General features: G+C 40.1%; 1 protein-coding gene across 2 annotated transcripts in view; it reads right to left on the bottom strand.

The window, feature by feature from the left end:
- MYLK3 (myosin light chain kinase 3) overlaps nucleotides 1-22,771 on the bottom strand; it is a 45,405-nt gene that overhangs the window by 5,994 nt on the left and 16,640 nt on the right. The window contains exons 1-9 of one of the 2 annotated variants that reach the window (XM_006034260.2): nucleotides 17,009-17,724; nucleotides 13,751-13,841; nucleotides 11,972-12,407; nucleotides 8,852-9,429; nucleotides 6,776-6,881; nucleotides 5,127-5,220; nucleotides 4,665-4,774; nucleotides 2,955-3,096; nucleotides 865-935 (exon numbers count right to left, since the gene is read on the bottom strand). In XM_006034260.2, coding sequence (XP_006034322.2) covers nucleotides 865-935; nucleotides 2,955-3,096; nucleotides 4,665-4,774; nucleotides 5,127-5,220; nucleotides 6,776-6,881; nucleotides 8,852-9,429; nucleotides 11,972-12,407; nucleotides 13,751-13,841; nucleotides 17,009-17,530 — 2,150 coding nt within the window. In that variant the 5' untranslated portion in view covers nucleotides 17,531-17,724. Of the gene's footprint in view, nucleotides 1-864; nucleotides 936-2,954; nucleotides 3,097-4,664; nucleotides 4,775-5,126; nucleotides 5,221-6,775; nucleotides 6,882-8,851; nucleotides 9,430-11,971; nucleotides 12,408-13,750; nucleotides 13,842-17,008; nucleotides 17,725-22,771 lie in introns of those variants that run through there. The other variant, XM_025216246.1, reaches the window with a different exon arrangement.

The following is a 22,771-nucleotide window of genomic DNA, read 5'->3' as shown; positions in this document are numbered from 1 at the left end:
GCAACCGGTATGCTGATATAAAATTACCCATCAGTGGAGGTTTACCCCCGATTCCTTCAGGGATATTTCTATAATGGACTGGGTGGAATTACCCAGTGTAGCAGTTATTAATCATCTGCCTACTATTAGTTTTTACATCAGAGTACATGCATGTCATTGTCTAGGCTCTAAACATTTATAGAGGATAATGCCTGCTCTTTGTTCTCATTTAGCCAAATTATGCATATGAATCATTTTGCCCGTCTTTAAGTCAGTCCCATCTAACCCCCTGTTTTTTCTGTTGTACCACTCTGTCTCCATCAATTAGGCAATATCTTTTTGGTAATGTAGCGTCTAGAAGTAAAAGCATTATTCCAGGTGCAGTCACCTCAGTGCCTTAGAAAGGTTATTATTATCCCCTGCTCTGTGATGCATTGCATTTACTTATACAGACCAAATAATACTGCCACATTTACAGCCATATTAAACTGCAGACTTGTGACTAATTCACTTTATATTCTCACCCCTTAGCCATAACCATAATGAGCAGGCTTTATGTAAGGTGACAGGTAGAGCCTTTAAGGGAAAGCTGAGCCATGCGATTCCTATTTCACAAAGACTCTTTGGAGTAAGTGCTTTGCACAGGGTATTATTTGAGTTAACTAAAATACTAATGTAATTTTAGGCCCCCAAAAGTGTCATTTGAAAGGATAACTTGATTGTTATTGCACAATGCTTCATATTCCTTCATGCCTGAAGGAGCGTATTGCATCACTCAGTCACATTTCAAAATCATTTTAACATCACAGTGTACAACCAAATCTTGTAACAAAAAAATAAATAAAGTCATTGGTTTTTCATTAGTTCATAAATGAGCTGCCTTACCTCCTAGCTAAACCGAAGTCAATAATTTTAATCTGGTTTCCAGTGCGATTTACACACAATATGTTTTCAGGCTACAAACGGAGAACAGTATTATTTTAGTTAAATAAATGACAGTGGAATTATGAAACACATTATTACAATAAGAGTTGCCAGAAACATGACCTGAAGTGCAAAGATAAAGAACAAATTAAGGGGAAAGATTTTGAAAGTAATTCTATTCAGGTTCTTTGCTGATTCGCAAGAACAAATTTATCCATCATGCAAGTCAATCTCACCCTATAGCAGTTTAGAACAAAGGTGTCATTTGCCATTCACTGCCTAGGGCTCTCATCTATCCCTGTACCACAGGCAAAATTCTGTTATATAGATATAAAGGAGCATTTGATGAAAAAATAATCAAAGGCAAAATATGGCCTGAGGTTTAAGAAAATAACTGTGCAGAGACTTAAGATGTGGTTCCCCCTCAAGGAAAATAATCACATCCCAAAGAAGCAAGACCATTTGACATCAGGAAATGAGAGTCTGTTCTAGCAACTGATGGATTTCTGCACTGGCAATCTCAAGTGTTTTGCAGAGTTCTTCTGGCCTTTTTGCATTACGCTCTTTTTCATTCTGGAGCCAGCCTTTGACTGCACCGATTGTTTGAAATTCCCCTCTCAGATCTCAGGCTGTCAGAGATGAGACATCAGTACCAGCAAAATTATACGAGTGGAGCTGCATGTCCTCTTCACACAGATCCTGTGTGAAAGAGCTGCTGGAAATGCTAGAGTCTAGGATTATTTGTTCTACATAGTACACTCACAGGGACAGCACAATAAAGAGGTGATAGGCAGTTGTGGATGTTGCTAATGCTGACTGGGCCAATACTGCTACCACCACTCCAGCATGAACATCAGTGCAGAGCTGTGGTCCTCTCCCAGACTGGCTATGCCTATCTGGGGCACAAGGTTGCCTAGGGAACCTGTGCAGAAAAAAACTACTTTGCAGATCTACTTAGGAACTGGAGGGGGAACAGTATCACATTTCCTACAGCTCACATGTGTAAATGTCCTCCTCCACCTCTGCAAAGGCATCTTTTATTTTTGATCAGGCCAATTTTGTGGAAAAAGAAGTGTAAAATATTCAGAGATTTTTCCAGAGGGACTTTACCACCCTCTCCATGGAAGGGGATGGTTGCCCTAAAGGAATTAGAATTCCTTCCTGCCGCCATGAACTACTATTCCCAGCTTTGGCACAGCTGAGGGATTATGTAATGCATTTGAAAGGATTCCCCTTTTAGAGAAGGACAAGACTGATCCCTTTGGAAAGGAATGGCTTAGTGGGCCAGGTGACTGTGGTCATAACCCAACGTGTAGTCAGAAAGCATGGGTGTAAACCTGAAGGCCAAAAAGAAACCTGCAAAGCAGTTGCTTTCTTGGTCAAGGCAGACACAAGAAAAAGTTTTAGTTTTCAAATAAAAGATTTTTTTCAAACCCCACCTGCTACCCACACACACAAAAAACCCTACCAGCTGTAAGTGCACTAGCATTGGAAGGATAGCCAGAATAATTTGCTTTGTGCTAAGCACCATACAAATATATAAACAAATAAATAAAATGAGAGCCCTGTTTCAAAAATCTATTGAAGAAACATCATTGGAACATATTAACATTTTACAATGCCTCCGGTTCAAGCAGGCAACCACAGGCATACACAAACATCTCAGGAAAAGGCAAGACAGATGGCAGGTCTTTTAACAGAATTATAGGAAAAAAAACAGGACGAAGCGATGCAGGGCATACTGGTTCTCTCAGGTGGCAAACCAAGAAACAGAGCAATGAAGTTTCTAAGCTAAAACCTGCAAAAGCAGGTGAAACTTTTGCTTAGTTCATTATATTGAAGATGAGCCATTAAATGGGCAATTAAAAAAATGAATTTACAATATCCTTTGCAGCCACTGTATGAAGTCAGTCAATTTTGTTTAAAAATAAATTATAATGGGAAAAGGAAGAACCCTGTACGTATTTGCAGCTTGTCATCCATGTGGACTCTACACAGTGCAAACTGTAGGTCAGCAAAACAAGAACAAGTTAAAATCTGCAATTACTGACCTTTAGATCTAAATGGAGTATATACTGCTGGTGTAGGTAATGGACTCCTTCACATATCTGTTTGGTAAAAAGTATTGCATCCAACTCAGTCAGATTGTAGTTTTCATCTGTGATTCGATCGAATAATTCACCTCCATCAAGACTAAAATGATGACAAAAAATGCAAAATCCATTCAAGTTCATTGTTGGTTTGATTAATTTTGAAGTCAAAACAATGTCCCTAATTCAGAAAGATATAACACACAATGCTAGGCACAACCGTAGTCCCACTGATTTAAGTGAGATTATTCATGTGCTTAAAATCAGGCATCAGTTTAAGTACCTTGCTGAACTGCAACCTTCCTGTTCATATTCGAAGAAAAATTAACAAACTATAAACCTAGTACTGGCAAATTTCATCCACTTATTCATTACTTATTTTACTAGACTGGAGGAAAAGAAAAGATTATAACCTATGCCAATTTTCTATAAGATTATGATGTTACTGTATATATAATATTAAATGGAAATTAATTCAAGATGCAACTGGAATGAGTTCAAAAAGACAACAGAATTAAATAAGTGGCAGATTTAAATATCCTCATTCTAAATGTCTTTCATATTTTTTATTTTCCTTTTCATTCATTAATATGTGTAGTTGGGTGTATTCCCTTGTAATCCCTATTTAGAGCATTTAACCAATTGCTTCTGAAGTGGCAATGCAATTCTTCTGCCACCACTTTTCCTTGAAGATCCCATTTTCTTTAAAACAAGAAACTGCTGACTATTTTCAGCCCGTCTATTTATTTATTTACTTATTTTATTTACTTGAGATGGGTTATAATTGCACCCATAAAAAGCACTGTCTTTAAAATGAAATCCAAATGTAGAGTCATCTTCAGCTATTATTCACAATACCGGGAGTGTGAAAATGTCATGAATTTATCCTAGATTACATTAACTGTCTAGCTCCAGTTTTTGTAGCATACTTGTCACCAAAATCTCTCTTGGTCAGGGTTTGCAATGCATCTGAGCATGTAAAAATGCAGCTAGCTGAATTATCCAAAGTGCCTAGATTGCAGACAATAGACAAGACACCTAGGAAAATCCCAGAAGATGCCTATCTGCACTTTTAAGCACTTACATAGTTGCAAAAGTCTTGCTCTCTCTCTCTTCCCCACCCTCCCTTCTCCAAACCCTTCTCCTGTCTCCATTCTTTCTACTCATCCAGTTCTATTCTCCTATTTGAGCCTCCACAATTTCACTGCTACTCTCTATTGTCACATTTTCAAAGCTGCTGTAAACACACCTCTCTCTTGTCTGGTTTCTGTTCCTTCTATCTCCACTATGACTTTTAACTTAACACCAATAATCCTTATGGATCCCAGTAGATACTGTTGTGTGGTGTCTATGAACCATATGCTCACTAATGAAAAAAAGCATACTGAAGTTCTGCTTTTTGTGACAGCCTATAAATCCTTCTATACTCTCCAGAATACAAAATGATATTCTTACCTTTTTAAGTTACAATTATATCATATAATCATTTTACCTTAAAGAGTTGGCTCCTAAAAATATACATTTTTCATTTAGAAAATGAAAGGAGCCTTTACTCAGGTCCAGAAACATTCATAATTTTTCCTATACCTTGATGCATTTTCCCATACCCACCAATGGCTTGAGAGCAGTCACAAAGTTCTGATGTTAGGTCCTAATATCATTTGAACTTACTATTCCACAATCAAGGTGAAGTTGTTTTTGGATTCAAAAGCATCATAAAGCTGGATCAGATTCACATGGTTTAACTGGTTCATGATGTTAATTTCATTTTTCACCTCCTCCTGAAACATTATGCACAGGAAAACAGCAAACAGTGAACCACAAGTAGCAAATACACTCAGCTAAGAATAAATACTCTTGCACACATTCACATAAGAGCATTCATATAAAACAGCCACTCCCCAGACTCCTCAAGCAAACAAGAACCTGATCTCACACATGCTGGTGAACACCAAATGTGAGATTACAAACATGAACAAATCGTATATAGCAAATTTAAGTAAATATTTGCTAAGACTGATTTTGCAGAATGTCATGCGGTACTACAAATTAAATAGACTCTAAAAAAGGACGTGCAGATTCTTGTAATAAGCGAGAAGTGCAGTGACTGCCCAGTTACACACACATCATTACCTTTTCCTTTTCTCCTTTCACTTTTATTATTTTGGCCGCTAGATTGAGATCGGTTGATATCTCTGTGCACTTGTGAACTTGACCAAAACGCCCCCTGTTGATGCAGAGCAACACATGGGAAATGGCTTAGTACAATTTGCTGTAGCAGCCTTTCAAACAACTATTCTTATCATTGATTAAAAATAGCATGGTACAAACTGAAAAGAATCAGGTGGTCAGTAGCATGAATCCCCTCTTTCTCTCAGCTTATGAAGGATTAGTTTTATCTTTCCAGCCAGTTGTTCAATGCTTACATTAAAATTAGGCCCCCTTTGTATTACTACGTTTCCCAATGACATGATGACCTGTTGATAGTCTTTTTTCATTCTGTAACTGTACACGCCTGCTGTCCTTCAGTGATACCTTAGTGATGCATATTAACAAAGATATTTCTGGTCTGATCTCATAACTTTTTAAATGACAAACACCAGTAACTCCAGGAAACACTATTCCATGTCTTGCACGATGTAAATTCTTTCCTATATCATCCATACATTTTAAGACCTTGGAGAATGATTTTTAAGCTGCATATTTTCTACATCACCATTCTGTCTGCACACATTGGTCATGTTTGCATTTAACTCAGCAGGGAAGTCACACATGATAAGTAAGTGCAGCAGAGTGCAAAGGCACCCCTGCAGGTGCAGTCTTCATGAGTGAGACCCAAATGAAAGGTAAAAATAATGGTAGCTTGAAGACTTAACCATTAATCCTCTTTATGATGTGCTTCAACAGTGTAACATGACTTTGGAAACAGAAGAGCACTGCTTCATATTCAGCCATTCAATAACTTTCATGTCAAATCTGATTGGTTTATTAGTAAATAGATACTTTCTCCCAACCCCCTGCTCTGCAAAATCAGAGTGGAATTGGACAGTCATAACACCCCCTCCACCCCCTTTTTCCCCTTATCAACAATAAAGCCTTTATAGTCAGATCCTGGTTAATAAATCTGTTGATGATTCACAAGCCACTATAGAATCCACCTCACACTCCCATAGTTTCCCAAATATGCAAATGTGGATAAGATGTAAGGGCCATGTGCTAATCAGGTCACAGCTTTATTTACTTAATTAAGGTGCGAATACCTGGAATGGCCTGAATCAGCATTCCTTCCTTCACTATATCTATCAGGTGGAGGACAGCTGTTAGCTTCACCCTACTCTTTGCAGCTGGTCCTCAGCCTATGGATGGGAAGCTGCTGGTTTCTCCTTTTAGGGTTTGAGTGACTGACTGAGCACCAGCACCATCCCCCAGCTCTGCTAGGGGATGTCTTTCCTTAAATCCACTCTATCGAGGCACAAGAAGGGACCAGCCTGGAGGAAAGGCTTTATTCTAATCTCCCCTGGTGCACAAAGGCCAGTGTCTTACATGAGCCTTACCCACCCTACCAATGCCTTCCCCAGCTTTCTGGCAGCCTCTCTCTGCCAGTCATCTCTAGGTCTTTTCCCACCATTCCACAGAAAGAACTTGCCTTCCCACTTCTGTGGTTGCGAAGTTGCATTCTGCAGAATTGACAGGAGCAGTTTACTTCTGTGTTTCAGTTATCACAGAGGTGCTGCTAGCTAAACCCTTCATAGCCCACCACTAGGCAGGGCAGACAGACTTACCCGCCTAATACTTCATGCTGACACACCGAGTAAATTGCTGTCACCTCTGCTTGTTTGACATTCACTATGCGATGCTCAAAAGGTGCAGGAGGAGGAGGGCTGTCATCTAAATGGGAGAGAGTTCATTCATTCCTTCCTATTTCCACAAAAAGCTGCACGTTATTTTATCATTTCCCAGGAACGTTTTCACTTCCCAGGATACAGCTTTACCACAGCATCCAGGCACAGCAAAATACAAAGGAGGCCTGAGCCACTGTAGTCATAGACATGTGCCTCTTTCACTTCACCCTAGAGCTCCCCCCTAGAGTTCTCCGGCCACCTTGAATATTGCTGTCCCTGAAAGTGCAACCCCCAAAAGCCATTGTTACCTCTGAGAACCGTCTTGCTGCAACAATATTGAGAGTGTGTTTTCTAGGGAAAAGGACAAAAACAGTTCTCCCCAACCTCATCTTTCAGTACAGCGGTGGGTAAACAGCATGCAAGTGCAATACCAGTGGGAAAGACAAACAGCTAAATAGTTTAGACCCAGCCAATTATTATGATTTTATAGCCACATTCAAAACAAAGTCAGGAAACTTTAACAAGCCTCTCAATATTCAACCATCTTTTCTCTTTCTTAGGTCCCAGGTCATCCTGAAAGCACTTATGCTTAATGTTATACCATGTGCCTAAAAAAAATCCCCTTTGTCTTAAGTAAAATAATGCCATCACTAGGACTGTTCAAGTGCTTTACTGGATCAGGAACTAGATTTAATTATAGTATTTTGCACTTCCTCTGTACCTTTTTTCCAAGGACCTATATTAAGTCTCAATGTCCTGTGGGAGAAGAAAAGTATTACTAGCCCCACTTTGCTGAGAAGAACTAAGGCAGAACCTTGGGAACAGGCTTCTCATTTCCTGGCTTCTACTCCCTCTTTACCCAATGTATTAAATTAACTATATTAAATTAAATAGTAAAAACCTCCTAATTGGGACAATCCCATCAGCTCAACAGCTTATTTATCCAGTAAGAGAAGCAGCCATGTAAGAAAAAAAAAAAGTGAAGTACTGTACTAAATACAAATACTGCAAAAACAATTAAATTCACATATTTACCACATTCAATCTTCTTGAATATTAATTTGGCTAGGAAAAGGCCAGGCTTAATATTTCACACCTATCTGACAAACTACAATTTTAGTTCATTTGGCATCAGCAGGGTGCCTCTCCAGGGTTTTTGCTAATATAATGTCCTGATTAAGCAGTAAGTATTGATGTTCCTCATCATCAAGCTAATTCCCTCCCTAGGGAGATGTCCCAATAAAGTACTGGATCCAACTAAGTATGACCCAATTAAAACAGACATCCTGAAGTTGTTCTAGGAGCAGAACTCCCAGTGACTCCCCAGTCCTTCGTGCAAAGCCAGTGCCAGACTGGACACCACAGAGCATTGTCTGTAATGCAGAACATTGTTTAACGTACAAATGCTACAATAAAATTCCACTTGCTCACAAACATTTACAAACCCCTCCCCCCACCCTTACAGTGGGGCCCAGAATTTGATTTGCAGGTCTCTGTGTAAGTGCCTGGACACAGGAATGACGGAGGAACCAAAGCATCATCAGAAAGACTTACAGCCAACGATGTAACAAAGAACAAAATATGCAAGCTTGCCTGTACCCACTACACCGTGTACCTGTGGTTGCTGCCATTCATCTGCTGTCTTGCCCACTTCTTATCTTATACAATATAAACTTTTATTCATATTAATAAAGTAACTCTTTTCATCTACATACATTCAACCTAATTCCTTTTTTAAAACACCATTATTCCAAAATGACCATTAGGCAGAATCAGAAATTCAAAAAGACATTTATTCTCACTGTGCGGCTGACAGGAAAATTAAACAAAAAGCAAATCTCTTGAATGCAAATACAGTTGTCTGTGCAGCCAAACGTACGAATGGTGGCTGAATACCTACTCTCAAACTGTAACAAGTCCAATGAGCACAGTCTCAGATGTTATCATGCATAACATGCGCAAGCAGCACAGAAATCTCAGTTCAAGAGTCTCCAAGTGTTATTGTGAGCTACTTACCAATAATCACTTCATCCTGCCTGGCCAATGCTTTGCTGGTTTCTGTTGATTTAGTGTTTTCTGTTGTTTTTCCTGTACATTGATTTGCATCACTCTCACTTCCTCTTAAAGATGCATTTTCTAAATCTAATTCTGCCCTCTCTGGCTTAGCATCCTTTGTGGAGCCTTGTGTTGTTTCATTATGGCTTTTTAATGTGGCTCCAGGATTTTTCTTAGTATCCTTTGGAGTTGTGCTCCGAGAGGTTACAGACTTGCATTTTAACTCTGATTTTCCATCAGTCTTTTTACCTGCTGTAGGCTTGTTCAATAGCATCTGTGGCTTCCCTAATTGGAGAGCCTGTTCACTCTGTTTATTATCAGGCTTCACCCCTTTTACTTCCTGAACTGGGTCAGGTCTGGTGTTTTTAGGGCACTGTTTATGTTTAAACTTGTCTGACATAAGTGTAACTCTTTCCACTTCTGAGGATGAGGAGAGAGGTTTGATTTTGGGATTTCTATGTTTATGATCTCCTTGGCTTCCATCCTTGGTTGTCACCGTCTTTTGTTGGGCTTCAGTCATCTGAACGTTGATGGAAACCCTACAGAGCAAACAATCTCCACTTTAGACAGACAAACAGCTTTCTTTACTAAGCTTAGCAGAAAATACATATATATTACATTTTAAACCCCAATGTCTAGAACAATTTCTCTACTAAAAGTATCAGATACTGAAACTACAAATGATAATAACGAAAGCCAGCTCCTTCCATTCTGCCACAGGAAATTTACAACACAGCGAAAACTGTCACCAAAAAAATAATAATAATACTTTTTAATATACTAGTTTTTGTATACATCTGCCCTCTGCTGGGCACAAAATATATCATTTCTATTCCAGTACTGCCAATGTCTGTATTAAGGGGTGCAACATAAATTACACTGAGGTCACTTGCAAGGCGTGCACACACTTTTCAGGAGAAGCCACTAGTAGTGAGATTCACTCTGCCAGGATGTAAGCAGTTAATTTGCAAGTGGAGAAACAGACTGCGTATGCACACAGATGCGCAGAATAAGGCATCATTGTAAAGTCAGGACATAGGACTCTCAGTTTTGCTTTTTAAAGCTATTTTATTCAATAAGGTTGTTTAAATAAAGAATAAGATGGATCACGGTGGTAGCCTGGAGTGGGAGAGGAGTACTTGTTGCCCCGTTGTGCACAGAGTTGGTAGATGGCAAATAGCTAGTGTATAGTATAATTGGTAACTACATACACAAGTGACCAGGTAGATATCCAATTGCCTGGGCCTTTCATGTACAGTTCCAAAAATCTAGTCCATCTGAAGCTAGCTGACAAGAGGCTTGCAAGTTGGGAATTGTGGCTTGTTATTGTGTATTATTCCTATCACAGTCTGGAAGCAAAGATATGAAGTTGTACAACTGAATTCTATAGGATTTTTCATTTAGTTATTTTCTTTGAGGCAAGGATTTTTTAGGGTGATATCTTTTATATATTCCATATTTGTGTCAGAGCTGGTTATACGACTACCAAACTCAGGGCCAAAACCTGCTGCTGTAAATTACATGAATACTCCACCTCATTTCATTGGGACTTGGGGGCACTCATGTGGGTTACAAACTTGGGCTCAAAATGTTACATAATTTTTTTTAAAGAATACATATACCTAATTTCCCCCAATTACTATAATTCTCAGTAGAACTAAATTTAAAATATTGCTTCTCTTATAAAAGATGCTGAAAAGAAATTTTTCTACATTTTGCATAACAAAAGCCTGCATTGTTATGCCTGACTCTTACTTCAGGCATCTCCGAGTTATTTACAGGATAATCCTTCTGTAATGTATTAGGAATCTGAAGTTCAGAAGCAGTGAGCTATGAAAGCAGCTTGGAGCAAATACTTCTCTTACTAGCTAGACAAGCCTGAACTTGAGAAGGAACCTTGGGCATTTCTCCAAACAGTAGAACACTGTTCTTTTTACATTTCTGCATCGGTCTTTTGAGTTCATTGATAGCTGCTTCCCTCTAACAGAATAGAATCTGGCCTACTCATTCTGACCTCACACTCTAAAAAAAAAAATCTTAATAGGTGCCTTATTTATGGAGAAATGAATGTCCAAAGGCAGTAAGGTTTATCATCTTCTCACATTCCTCTTACAAATAAAACCATGCTGTAAAACACTGTCTGATTTATAATGAAACTAATTGAAGCTGATCTGAATGCACTTTTTTTCCCCCACTTCCCAGCTCTTGTGTTCAGAGGGTTTCCACACATTCCCCCACTACATGCATTTAGCATTTGTGGAGTGCACTAGTAAGACAACTCTATAATTTTCTTCTACGCAGCCACAGAGCAAGAAATGGCAAGACAGCTTCTCCCACTTGACCCTGCTACAGCCTTGCACAAAGCTCCTCCTACAGGTAAAGGGAATGATAGTCTCCAGGTCTTTTCCTAAATTAGCCTCTCTTACAAAGGTGCCAGTCACTGCCCCTTGCACTAATGTTTTCTTCAAATGTGGATCCCTGTGTACAGACACCTAGACAGAGATGATGTCTCTTCAGTTTATTAATTTGGTTCTTCAGTGTCCAAACGCTTGTATTGCATTGAACTGGGACTCCTCCCTCTTGCAAACTGCAGTCCCAGTTGCAAGCAACAAGCCCGTTACATCTTTTAGACGGCAAGGCTGAAAATTAAACTACGACACAGACAAACAAAAATACCGAGGGCTCAGGAGGCAAGCAAAAAGCTATCATAAATTAAACTGATCAAAAACAGTCCAAACCCTGAACTCATGTCAAACACTAATGCAATTATATCTTCAGTCAACTGTTGGAAAAAAGAAATGTATAAAGTCAGTTAAATGAGTAAATCAGATTCTTATCTCCCTGACTCAAGTCACCTCTGTTACATTAATGTACTACATTATTAGTACTTTTTAAACATTAAACCTTGTTAGAATATGTGAGGGACCGAAGGTGACTAGATCTTCAGTTAGTTCCTTTTCTTATATGGCTAGCTTTCTACAGGGTCACAGCATACTAAGATCAAAGGGTTCTTTTAATTTGCCTTTTTTAACACCTGAAATGTTTCTGACCACATAGAAAAGTTACTGATTGGGCCCTTACCTTGTGCGTATCACTTCATATTCTATTCCAGATACAGACTTGGATGTGGATGGCATTGCTTCGAGAGAGGTAGAGCACATTGTAGAAGGTTTGCTTTCCTTTTCTTTTGATTTCTGATGTGCAAGCATTTTGTGATAGTCTTCCTGTCTGGGTGCTTTATCCATGCAGTTTGCTTTAATAGGAACATTCTGGGTCTCTGAAGCATCTTGGTTTATGAAGCCAAGACCATTATTTTGAACAAAAGCTGCGATACCAGCCTCTTTTTTTGGTGGACAGCTCTTTGAACTACTTGTTGGAGCAGCAGGTTCTACCATCAGTGGATGCGATATCCTTTGTTTACTTTGTGGACTGGAGTCAATTTTGGAGACTACAGTGCTAGAGTTCACCTTTTCACATGCTCTATTATTTTCATCCAACGTTTTCTCCCTTTTGGTGTCTATGTAAGAAAAGGTATCAATAACAAAAGAAAATACATGGAAAATATTACAGTATGACATGCATGATGGAAAAGTATGTACATAGCCAGGATGTGTCAGATTCCATCAAAAAACCTGCCATCCAAATAAAGCTTTTCTGAAAGGGCTAAAAAACATCCTCTTATGTGGATCTGAGCTCATAGGAAGAAAATGTCCAATATTTCCAACCCAGATATACACATGTTAATAAATTACTTAACAGATTCAGCCCTGTTAAAAGTAAAAAAAATCCCCACAAAAAGCCACACTATTTCTGAATAAAAATATTTGGTAAGAGTCAACACAAGGATGTTCAAGACTCTATGGGCTAAAGTAGTTCAAATGGAGTAGGAAAAGGGACTTTCTTGGTCATGGTAAACACCCATCTGAGTGTCCATACTTCAGAGAGTAGCAGTAATGTTGCAAAAGGAACAGGACTCCAAGAAAAGATGGGTCTCAGAACAGTAACCTTCTACCCATGGGCTTGTTAAGACACAACAGGTAGGTCATATTGTGGTTGTTCCCCTAATTACCTCTGCTTTTCAATACCTATGATGCTGCAAGAGGCATCTATAAGGGAAGTGAAAACCATTTGCTTCAGGACTTTAGGATTCTACTTGCATAGCGGACCTGTACAATCAATGTTATTTTCATTTATCCTTCAAATTAGTTTGCTACTCAGTCCAGAAATACTAGGAGGACTTTGAGTCAGAATTCTGAACCAAGACAGTAGGAAGGTTTTGGTCTCAACTGGAAGAAGATTTTGATGATTTGTGGTAAGGGCTCTGCATCTGCATCTTCTTTACAGTTATATACATCACTTCTGTAAATCCATTCGTGTCCACAGCAGATGCCTTAAGGAAACCTTCTGTCAGATGGATCCTAGGGTCCTAGAGAAAACCTTCTCTAACCCTAACCCAATCGTTCAGGACATCTGCCAGCCATTTGGAAGACTCCCAGTTCAGGAGTTCTAGAAGTCTGTTCATATATGCATTTTGTCTCTACCAATTTCCCTTACGGGTTTTCTGTGTGCTCTTGCTATTATATCATCAGCATGCCAAAACAGATGATGTCTACTTTGACTCAATTATATATAACTGCATAATTATAATTCCATTATTAATGAAGTATTGCCAGGGATTTTAGAATTAAATATCCAACTGTGTTTTAACCAACATGGGTCATTTTACTCAGCCGCAGCTAGCTAACTCAGAGGTACCTATAGGTATATAGATATTTTGGGTCATTCATTTCCAACTTTTAAGTATTAGAATAACCAAGTTCTAGAGAAAATGTGTTTGTTAAAATGTACATGTACACGTACCTTCCAAAGACTCTTTGCTGTCAGCCTCGGCTCCTCTATTTTTAGGTGCATGCTCCGGTTTTTCATCCTTCTCTTCATTTTTTTCTTTAGTCTAAAAAATACAATTGAACATAAAAGTAATTAAGGTTAAAGGTGTCTATTTCCCAATGTATCACATTTGTCAAAGAAGCGAGACCCTAAAAAAAATGGTAGTAAGACCTCAAATCTGCTGTACTTTCATTATATGCTGTCTTTTCCCCTCATTGAAATTCCTGCTTTAAAATAAACAAATAAATCTTCTACTTTTTTGAGCAAAATCACATCATTTCATAGTTCTAAAACAATTCTTACTTCCCAAGACTGACTGTAATGATATCTCCCCAATATACAGTTACATCATGTTTTTTTAATCTGAGACGGGAGGCCCTAGATGAAGAAAGGTAAAGTTGGTTCCATTTCTTTTTGACCAAAAAGATTTTTGTTTCACAACATCTAAAAGGGATATCCTATGCACTGAAGAATATTAGAGTTTTATGGACAACTGGATACTCCATTAGACAAACCACTTCAGCAGTTCCATTGCCTGATTTGGGGAATATTCCAATATCTGGATCTATTTTTTTTGGCTTGAGCATATCTCTTCTTTTAAGTGAAAAAGCACCAATTTCAGATGTGGGGTGTTTGTGGAATACCTTTTGCCAATACTGAATCCTTTCCCTAGCAACAGTCCAACTTGAACATAAACCTAAGTCTACTATTTGTCCTATCGCTTATAAAAAACTTCCCTTCTCTTCCCTCCCACTGAAAGAGAGGAACTTAAATGTCACAGCCACTTTGGAGTACAACACTGAGCCTGCCTGTAATGATGATCATGGAGAATGTCTGCAAAGGCCTTGAGTGGACCTGACAATCTAGTGCAGTTTCATAGATGTCAAAAGTCAGAAAACTTTGATCCTGTAAAGCTCTTAATTCGTGGTTTATTGTGTGAATTTGGAGCCAGCTTAGCAAACTCTCCCCCTTAAATAGTCCCAAGGACTTTACTACATCCTGTTACTAAGTCAGCAGGCAGCTTATAAAAGGAAAAAAACAAAAGTGGCCCACCATACTTAGAAACAGTCACCATTATGAGCATGGGTGCACTGATAGCAGCTGTGAAGCAGAAACAAGCAAGTAAAGATTATTTTCAAAACAGCAATGCAATGCAGTCTTCTTGACCTCAACTGGCTTACTTATTCTGAAGTCAAGAGGTGAGAACAATGAGGTACAGAATTACCTGAGCAGCTTTAAAGTAACTAGCTCAGGACCCATTTGAAATCTGGACACGGCAGCCCAAACTCACCACTTAGGTTCACAGCAGATAAATTAGTCTGCGCCAAGCTCCATGTTGTCATACTACTAGACTGTTTAAAGCTAGCTCTGGCATATCTACATTACACAGCAGTTGCTTCCATGACTGCAGGACAGATATACCCTTAACATCTTAGTCCAATGTTATGGACAGAAAACAAATGAAGGGACATTGATGGTAACTTCCCAAAACCAGAGCTCACCATAAAGCTGCCTGCCTGCCAAGAATATACTTCCATTTCTGTAATGGGCAAAAAAAAAAAAAAAAAATAGATGGGACTCAGAGACCTGCATTCTATGCCCACCTGGTCTGCTGGGGGACCTCAGACAAGTCACGTCACCTCTACGCCTCAGTGTTCCTAGTAACTATTCTGGTTTTCTTTACACAGCAGTTTTAAGACCTACTGATGAAGATTTACTTAAGAGCTAATTAAGGTCAACACTATAACTACAAGAGAGTACATGGTCACCCTACTTTATTCAGAGCCCTCCTAAAACACCCGTCTTCTGCTAAATGTTTCAGTGATAATCTGCCCAAGAAAAAAGTTTGTAAATTAGTTAACCATTTTGAAATTGACCCTTCCCTGGTCAAAGTCCTCTGTATTTGCCTGTCCAATTTGGCTTCTAAGATTCCTAGAGCCACTATCACATCTGTCCCTAGATGTTGCATGGTGCCAAGCACATTGTGGACACTTTCAAGAATGGTGGCTTTTACTAAGGCATGTCAATTTTTTTTAATACTTTTGTATGTTTCCAAGCAGATGTTGCACAATTCCACTAGAACGGATTGTAAATAATGGCAGCATCCCAAAAACAAGAAAATTGTGTGTGCAATGAGTTGTTAATCTCAACCTCAATGGAAATTAAATGACAAAAACCTCCCTCACAATCCAGCACATCTGTCAGTCTCCAAAATAACAGGATTTCTATAAAGACATGTACCAGCAGACGTGTGTCAGAAACCCTGCACAACATTCTCCTTCTCTGTGCTGTTGTAGAAGTTCACATGCCAGAGATTAAGTATTTTTTAATGTTATTTTGATTTGAGCACCTATGAACTATAAAGCAAGAAGCATTCACAGAGTACCTGGAGGCAAATCACATCTCTACCACTCCCATGCTCTGAGATCCTCTAAAATTAACTAGCATCCCATATATGCCTCTTTGTACGTTTCTGTTCCTCACATTGGGACACAAACAGTAATGAAGACTCAGTATGCATCATGACTGGATATTCATGATTGGAATAAATTTCATTCTCAACAATAAGGCTGCACAGGTGAAACTGAGAATTCAGTCTGTGATCCCCTGAGGTTGTATAGAAGTAAAGGCAGGTTTTGGCCCTTAATGGCCATCATTATCAGTCAGAAAATAGCATCCAATTCCATCAATAAATACTTTACAGCACACAAGGCAGGAAAGGTTCTTTGAGTAGATGTGATATCTTTTATTAGACCAACTGAGTAGTTGGGAAAAAGTTCTTAGCAAGCTTTTGGGCACAATCACCCTTCTTCAGGCATAGGGAGTCTCTGCTGTTCTGAGTACATTACAATGCACAAGCCATTAGTGTCCATTTAGGGCTGAACCTAACTTGCCTTCCATTGCCCAGGGGTAATAGAGGGCAGAATTTGGTCTTTCAAGTTGAGAGTTTCTTGGCATACAAATCTAGTTTTACACTTGTCTAAGTGCTTACCACACTTCTAACAATACAAACATAAGTACCCTACCTTCTTTCCAAACAAATATAAGGACTAAGTCTATGCTTCAAGAAGTTTCAACTAAAAGGAATTGTAACAACTTAATAAACAGTAGCATTGAGAAAGAAAAGCCTAAATATGCGTATGTGCATGCATTAAATAAGAATTTAAATCGGAATGTGTGGGACCCTGCCCCTTACAAGGGAACGATCAAGAACAATAAAATAAAACCCACCTCCACGAGGATTTCAATCAGACTCCCTTTCTTCCAGGGAACAATGCCTTTCAGAATGAAATCCACTACTTTAGAATTTTTCAATGTCTCTCCCATGAGCGCAATAACTTTATCCACTGCGTCAACCTTGTTTTCTATCTTTTCCAGCCTCTCTCTATGCTTTGAGGCATCTTGCTGCATAGCTTTCAATAGCATCAACATTTCTGAGCACACACTTCGGATATCAGTCTGATGAACACTATCCTCCGATTTTAGGCCTCTTTTTGCTGTCCCTGTCTTATCAGCAGGTGCTTGAGGTGCTATTAGCTTGTTAATGCCTTTTTCGATGTCGTCCATGCTTCGGTTAACCTTTTGTAACTCACCTTTCACATCTTCTTGGAAATTCAATAACTTGTCTACTTTTTCAGTCAAAAGATTCAATTTTTTGTCCATCAGGCTTAAATTATTCCCTCTTGCAGACTGCAACCTAGTCATGACTTTTCCAAATCCCTCCGTATGCTCCAAGTTACTCTCAGACATCATGCCCAGACAAGAAGTTAATACCAGTGAAATGTAGTTGCCTCCGTATCAAAGGTACATACTAAAAGATTATTCACTGAAAGTTCATCTTCCCTAGTCACTCCCTTACCAAAGAGCCAAGGATGAATTATTTTGGTTATTAGAGATGCTAGGAGCAAGTCACTGGTCAGCCATGATGTGAAAAGACTTAATTTTTTGTGTTATCTATTTCTTACTGCATGCTTTCAGTGACGGAGTTAACTTGGCGCTAGACTAGTTTCTCTTGGACCTCCTTGACGTCACACAAACCATTTAAAATTCCTTCTTGAGAGGCTGTTGATAGGCAAGCATCTTAACAATTAACAAGGCCCATAGCGGATCTCTATAGGGCAAAACAATGCTTGCATGCCTCCCTTAGCTTTCTGCTATTGAAATATACTCTTTCAAAACATTTCTCCTTGCCCCAAAAGAGAAGTATAAAAGTGAATTTGTCTGCTGCATGCTAAGGCTTGGAAGAGTTCTGCTTTGTATCATACATGTGTAACACCTAGCACAGACACATGCCATCTTTAGGTTGGCTGGCACTTGAATTTAAAAATAGAGCGCAATGACTGGTTTGAAATACATTATCTGGCACCAGCACGTCTTTGTCAATTGAAACGTCTAAAATTAAATTCTTTCTCCAGGGCCATGAAAGTGCACAGTGTAAAAAATCTACAGTGAGGTATGCCAATCTAAGTGAGTATGCCAAAACAGCTTCCACAATTAGCAGCAAATAATTGGCCTAAAGTCCTTTATAGTTATGCTTTTACTTCTGAAGTACATTTGTGTTAAACTTCAAAAACAATCTTTCACTGGAGAGAAGAGAAACTCAGTTTTTAAAATGATGCATCTGAACTGTCCCAAGTACCTCACAAACAGCAATTAATTTACCTTCAGATCAGCCCTTGAAGAAACAGAACTACAATTATTCCTGTTTTGCAGATGAGGAACTGAAGCACTGTTAGGTTAGACAGATTTGGCCACAAAAGTAGTGTGTGGCAAAACCAGGAACTGAATCCACGTCTCCTAAATTCCAGAAAGGATAAGGGTGCAAACAGGTCATTAAACACCCTGGTACAATGTGCACTGATTTTGTACAGGATCAGGATTTGTACAGGATTTTGTACATTGAATATCAGGATAAGGAACTGAAAGATGTGCTCTGACCCCAAAATAATTCAACAGTTGGCAGCTTGGGGGAACAATAGCTACCACAGGATACATGCAGACAGATGAAACTTAAAACGGTGTAAGGTTTATGTCAACTGCTGAGCAAATCATTGCTCTTGGGCATGTGTGTTTTTCACTGTGATCTGGGATCATATTCAATAAGCTTCTTGTAGTATAAATTTAGTGCATCATAGAGATTGCCCCCACACGTTAGCTTCTTACAGTTTGACAATGTTCAGGCTCCACTATAAATTATTTTCTGCTAAGTATCTCCTGTCTGAGCTGCACAGAGATTTTCACTGGAGAATACATCCAAACATCATGCGATAAGCTGGCTAGTGTTGTCAAAGCCCCACTTGCAAAAAGGCACCTAAAATAGAGGTAATACTTGGACTAAAAGGGTGCGTGTACACATGACAGGGGTTTAGTCCCCTAAATTGAAACAGTCGGTTTTTAATTCTGATGCTTAAAACCCCACCATTTCAATTTAGCGACTTCCGTTACTCTCACCGCGAAGGATCTCCTCCCTCCCCCGCATGGAGCCTGCTTGCCTCTCCTGTGGCTGGCGGGCAAGCTGCTGGTGGGCCAAGCAGCCCCTGAGCTGTGCAAGGCCCCAGTCCTTCCCTCTGTGGCAGCAGCACCCTGCCCAGGCAGGCTGCTAGCTGAGCAGGTGCTGCCACAGCTCAGGCTCAGGGAACAATTGGATCAGGCTGGGTGCTGCCTCTGAGCTGGGGCAGCACCTGCCCACTAGCAGCGCACCTGGGTGACCCCAGGGGGTGCCACCACCACCAAACGGAAGGACCGGCGCCCCCGCACAGCACAAGGCCCGCTGGCAGCTCGCCCCTCTGGCCACAGGCAAGTGCTGCAAAAAAACAAAACAAAAAGGATCGGGCTCCTTACCGCTCTTTTTTTCCCCACCAGTGGAGCCTGCCCGATTGAGCTGCCAGCAGGCCAAGCAACCCCTGAGCTGCAGGGGGCCCCAGTCCTTCCCTCCCTAGCGGTGGTGTGCCCTGGGGCCACCCAGGTGGGCTGCTAGTGGATGGGTGCTGCCCCAGCTTGGAAGCAGCACCCACCAGATCTAACTCATCCCTGAGCCCGCCCGAAGAGCAGGAGCCCCATGCACCGTCCCCACTGCCTTTCTGCCACCTGGGATCACCTGGGAATGGGCTAGCTTGCCCCTGGGGCAGCACAGGAAGGCGGCAAGAGGATGGCTGGGTGTGCTGGCATCTGTAGAAGGTGGCAGGGATGGTGCACGGGGTGCTGGAAGCCCCCGTGGGCTCAGGGAAGCATTGGATCGGGTACCTCCAAGCTGGGGCAGTACCCACCCACTAGCAACCTGCCCAGGCGGCTGCAGAGCATGCCAGCAGAAGAACCAGGGGCTGCTCGGCCCTCCAGTAGCTCGCCCCCTGACCATGGGAGAGGTGGGCAGGCTCCGTAAGGGGAAAAAAAAAAAAAAAAAGGATTGGGATCCTCGCCACTTTTGCCTTCAGCCCACCTCTTCTGCCTCCAGGAGGCGAGCTGTCAAATTAAAAAGGCTGCAATGTTACAAGTAGCTACATTGAAAACTAAACTACATGGGAATGTGGATTAGTTTGCAACATAACAAATTTATTGAAATAGCCAAAAAAAAAAACATACACGTAAAGCATGACAATATTAAACCACAAAACTGGGCAATTTTCATCACGTGTACAAGCGCCCAAAGACTACAAAGCAAGTCAGATTCTAATCAATGCGCTGCTGGGGTCAGTACTTTTCAGACTAATCAACTCTAGTTTTGGAGCCACCTGCTTTCCATTCAAGGTCAAACTTAAAATACATTTGAGGTTTGAGATGTTTATCAGGTGATAATTTCTTCTCCAAGCAAGGGAGGGTCAGTTTCCAGTCATACTACAAATGGAAGGTTAAAAAGATACAGAATAATGGACCTTAAAGTGTTCATTATAGAATTGTACCTAACAAGTAATTCAATAACGTTGCAAGTAAATAGTTTTAGGAACGCAACATAATGATTAATGAACAGAGTGGGTACGTTTACAGATCTAGGGAAAAAAGTTATATACCCTCACTAGGCACATCTTCCCTGCAAGTAGATAAAAACTTACAGAAGGGAGAAAGCTTTTTTTCTTGTCCTAAGGATTTCTGCCCTTCTTCCCTTAACAGAGGTAACCTTAAGCTGTTGCTAGCAAGATTTAGCTTCAGTCTAAAGTAAACATGTTCTGTGATTTAAAAGTCTTGCAGGTTCCAAAATGCTTATTCAATAACTAAAACAATCAGGAACTATTGGCATATGTATAATGCTACTCCAATAATCTAATTATATAATAAAACTCAGTAGAACACACAGTTCCAGATTTAATTTAACATATGTGAGATTTACATATAAAAGTATCTCACTGAGTTCAGATACTCTTCCATAATATTAATTAAATATATTCAGGAAGCATCAGACTCCTCAAGAAAAAAAATACATTTCAGAAAAGTTGTCAGGCATTCAGACAGAAAAACAGACATGTCATTCCTCACAACAGCAGCCTTTTAAACTCAGTATTTCCTGTCTTCCTTCAGAAGGAAAAGGCAATTAGGTGAATACCTTTGATTAGGCCCATTTAAACCAGGCAATTTACAACAAATATTTCTAGATAGAGGTGTACGTACATACATAGTCTAGCAAGATAGAGGCCTAGCACATGGTCATTGGTTACTGTGTGCCCAAGGCTGAATGTAAGGTAATGTAATCATACAGAAAAGCAGGTCTGGAAGGAACCTCCAGGTTTCATCTAGTCTAACATATAGACACATATGTGCACAAGACAAATCTAGCTACCAAAACTGCATTATCACAGTAACTGTAGTGCAATTGTAATAAAACAAAAATGTGACAGTACAATTGCGCGCGCACGCATGCGTGCGTAAAACATGACCCTAATACTTGGATGCAGGCTTAAAAAATGAAACGCCTTTACATGTTTATGTCAAAATAAGTACCAAAGATAGTAATGTCCTTACATCAGTTATGGATTATTTTATGTTATGTAATTATGGTCATGGACAAAGCTGTGTTGTGCTACCTACTCTCCAAACATAAATGGAAACGAGCACCAAAGACCTTACACCAGAAAAAATGTGATTGAGTATAGCACAGCAGCACTGTTTTCAAATTCAAATTATGGTCAGTAATACTTGTCAAAGAGCTTGGTAAATATGGGACCACACCAGAGCTCCATGAGCCTTTGAGAAGAGGCAGCTGCCCTAGGGCTCTAACAATAACTGAAGTCTGTGGGGTCTATCCCGGCTCCTGTTCTAAGGGCACTATCAGTAGCACAATGCTATCACTCTTGCAGGCTAGCCAAGAGAGGCATTGCCCATTACATTCAGCATGAAAGAGATTCCACAACTACAGAATATAGGCAGACTAGGATCAGCTAGTAAGCTAGGGGAACTCCTGGGGCTACTTTCATTCATAATGGACATGAAGGGACATTGGACACCAGCACAGAGAAGCCTGCAGCTCAAAGGTGGCATGATGCAACTTTTGCCCTCCCCTCTCCACATTATGCCTGCTGACCTGTACACTCTGTGTGGAAAGGCAAAGAATCTGTCCCAGTATACTTACATAGCGCCTAGTGATGTCAGCTGTGCAAGAAAGTACCAGTATAGTCCTGCTTCATGTAACACAAACAGCTGGTGCTGTCTGACACACAGAAGAGCAAGACATGTTCGCAGCCTCTTCTACCCAGATAGGCCTGCTCAACCAACAGCAGTGCTACTTAACTCCCATCTCCTGTGCATCTACATACAGCCACCTTATAATCATGTACTGCACAGATGTGCAGAAGGGCGTGGGAGAAAAGACATAATTTGGCCCAGAGAGATGTTTTAAATGGCCATCACTACAGAGCTGTTAAGGTGAGCTGGGTCAAGGTACGTGCTACATAGGGACAGTATATCCAAAAGGTAAAGTACATCTGGTTCTGGGTAGGACTGTCCCCACTTCCTTTTTAAGTGCACAAACTGAAATACAGAATAAAGAAAATGGCTCAATGGATTTGA

The sequence above is a fragment of the Alligator sinensis genome, unplaced genomic scaffold (genome assembly GCF_000455745.1).
Source record: "Alligator sinensis unplaced genomic scaffold, ASM45574v1 scaffold844_1, whole genome shotgun sequence".
Lineage (NCBI taxonomy): Eukaryota > Metazoa > Chordata > Crocodylia > Alligatoridae > Alligator > Alligator sinensis.
The sequence above is the reverse complement of the archived record's forward strand: the minus strand, read 5'-3'. Positions and strand labels throughout refer to the sequence as shown.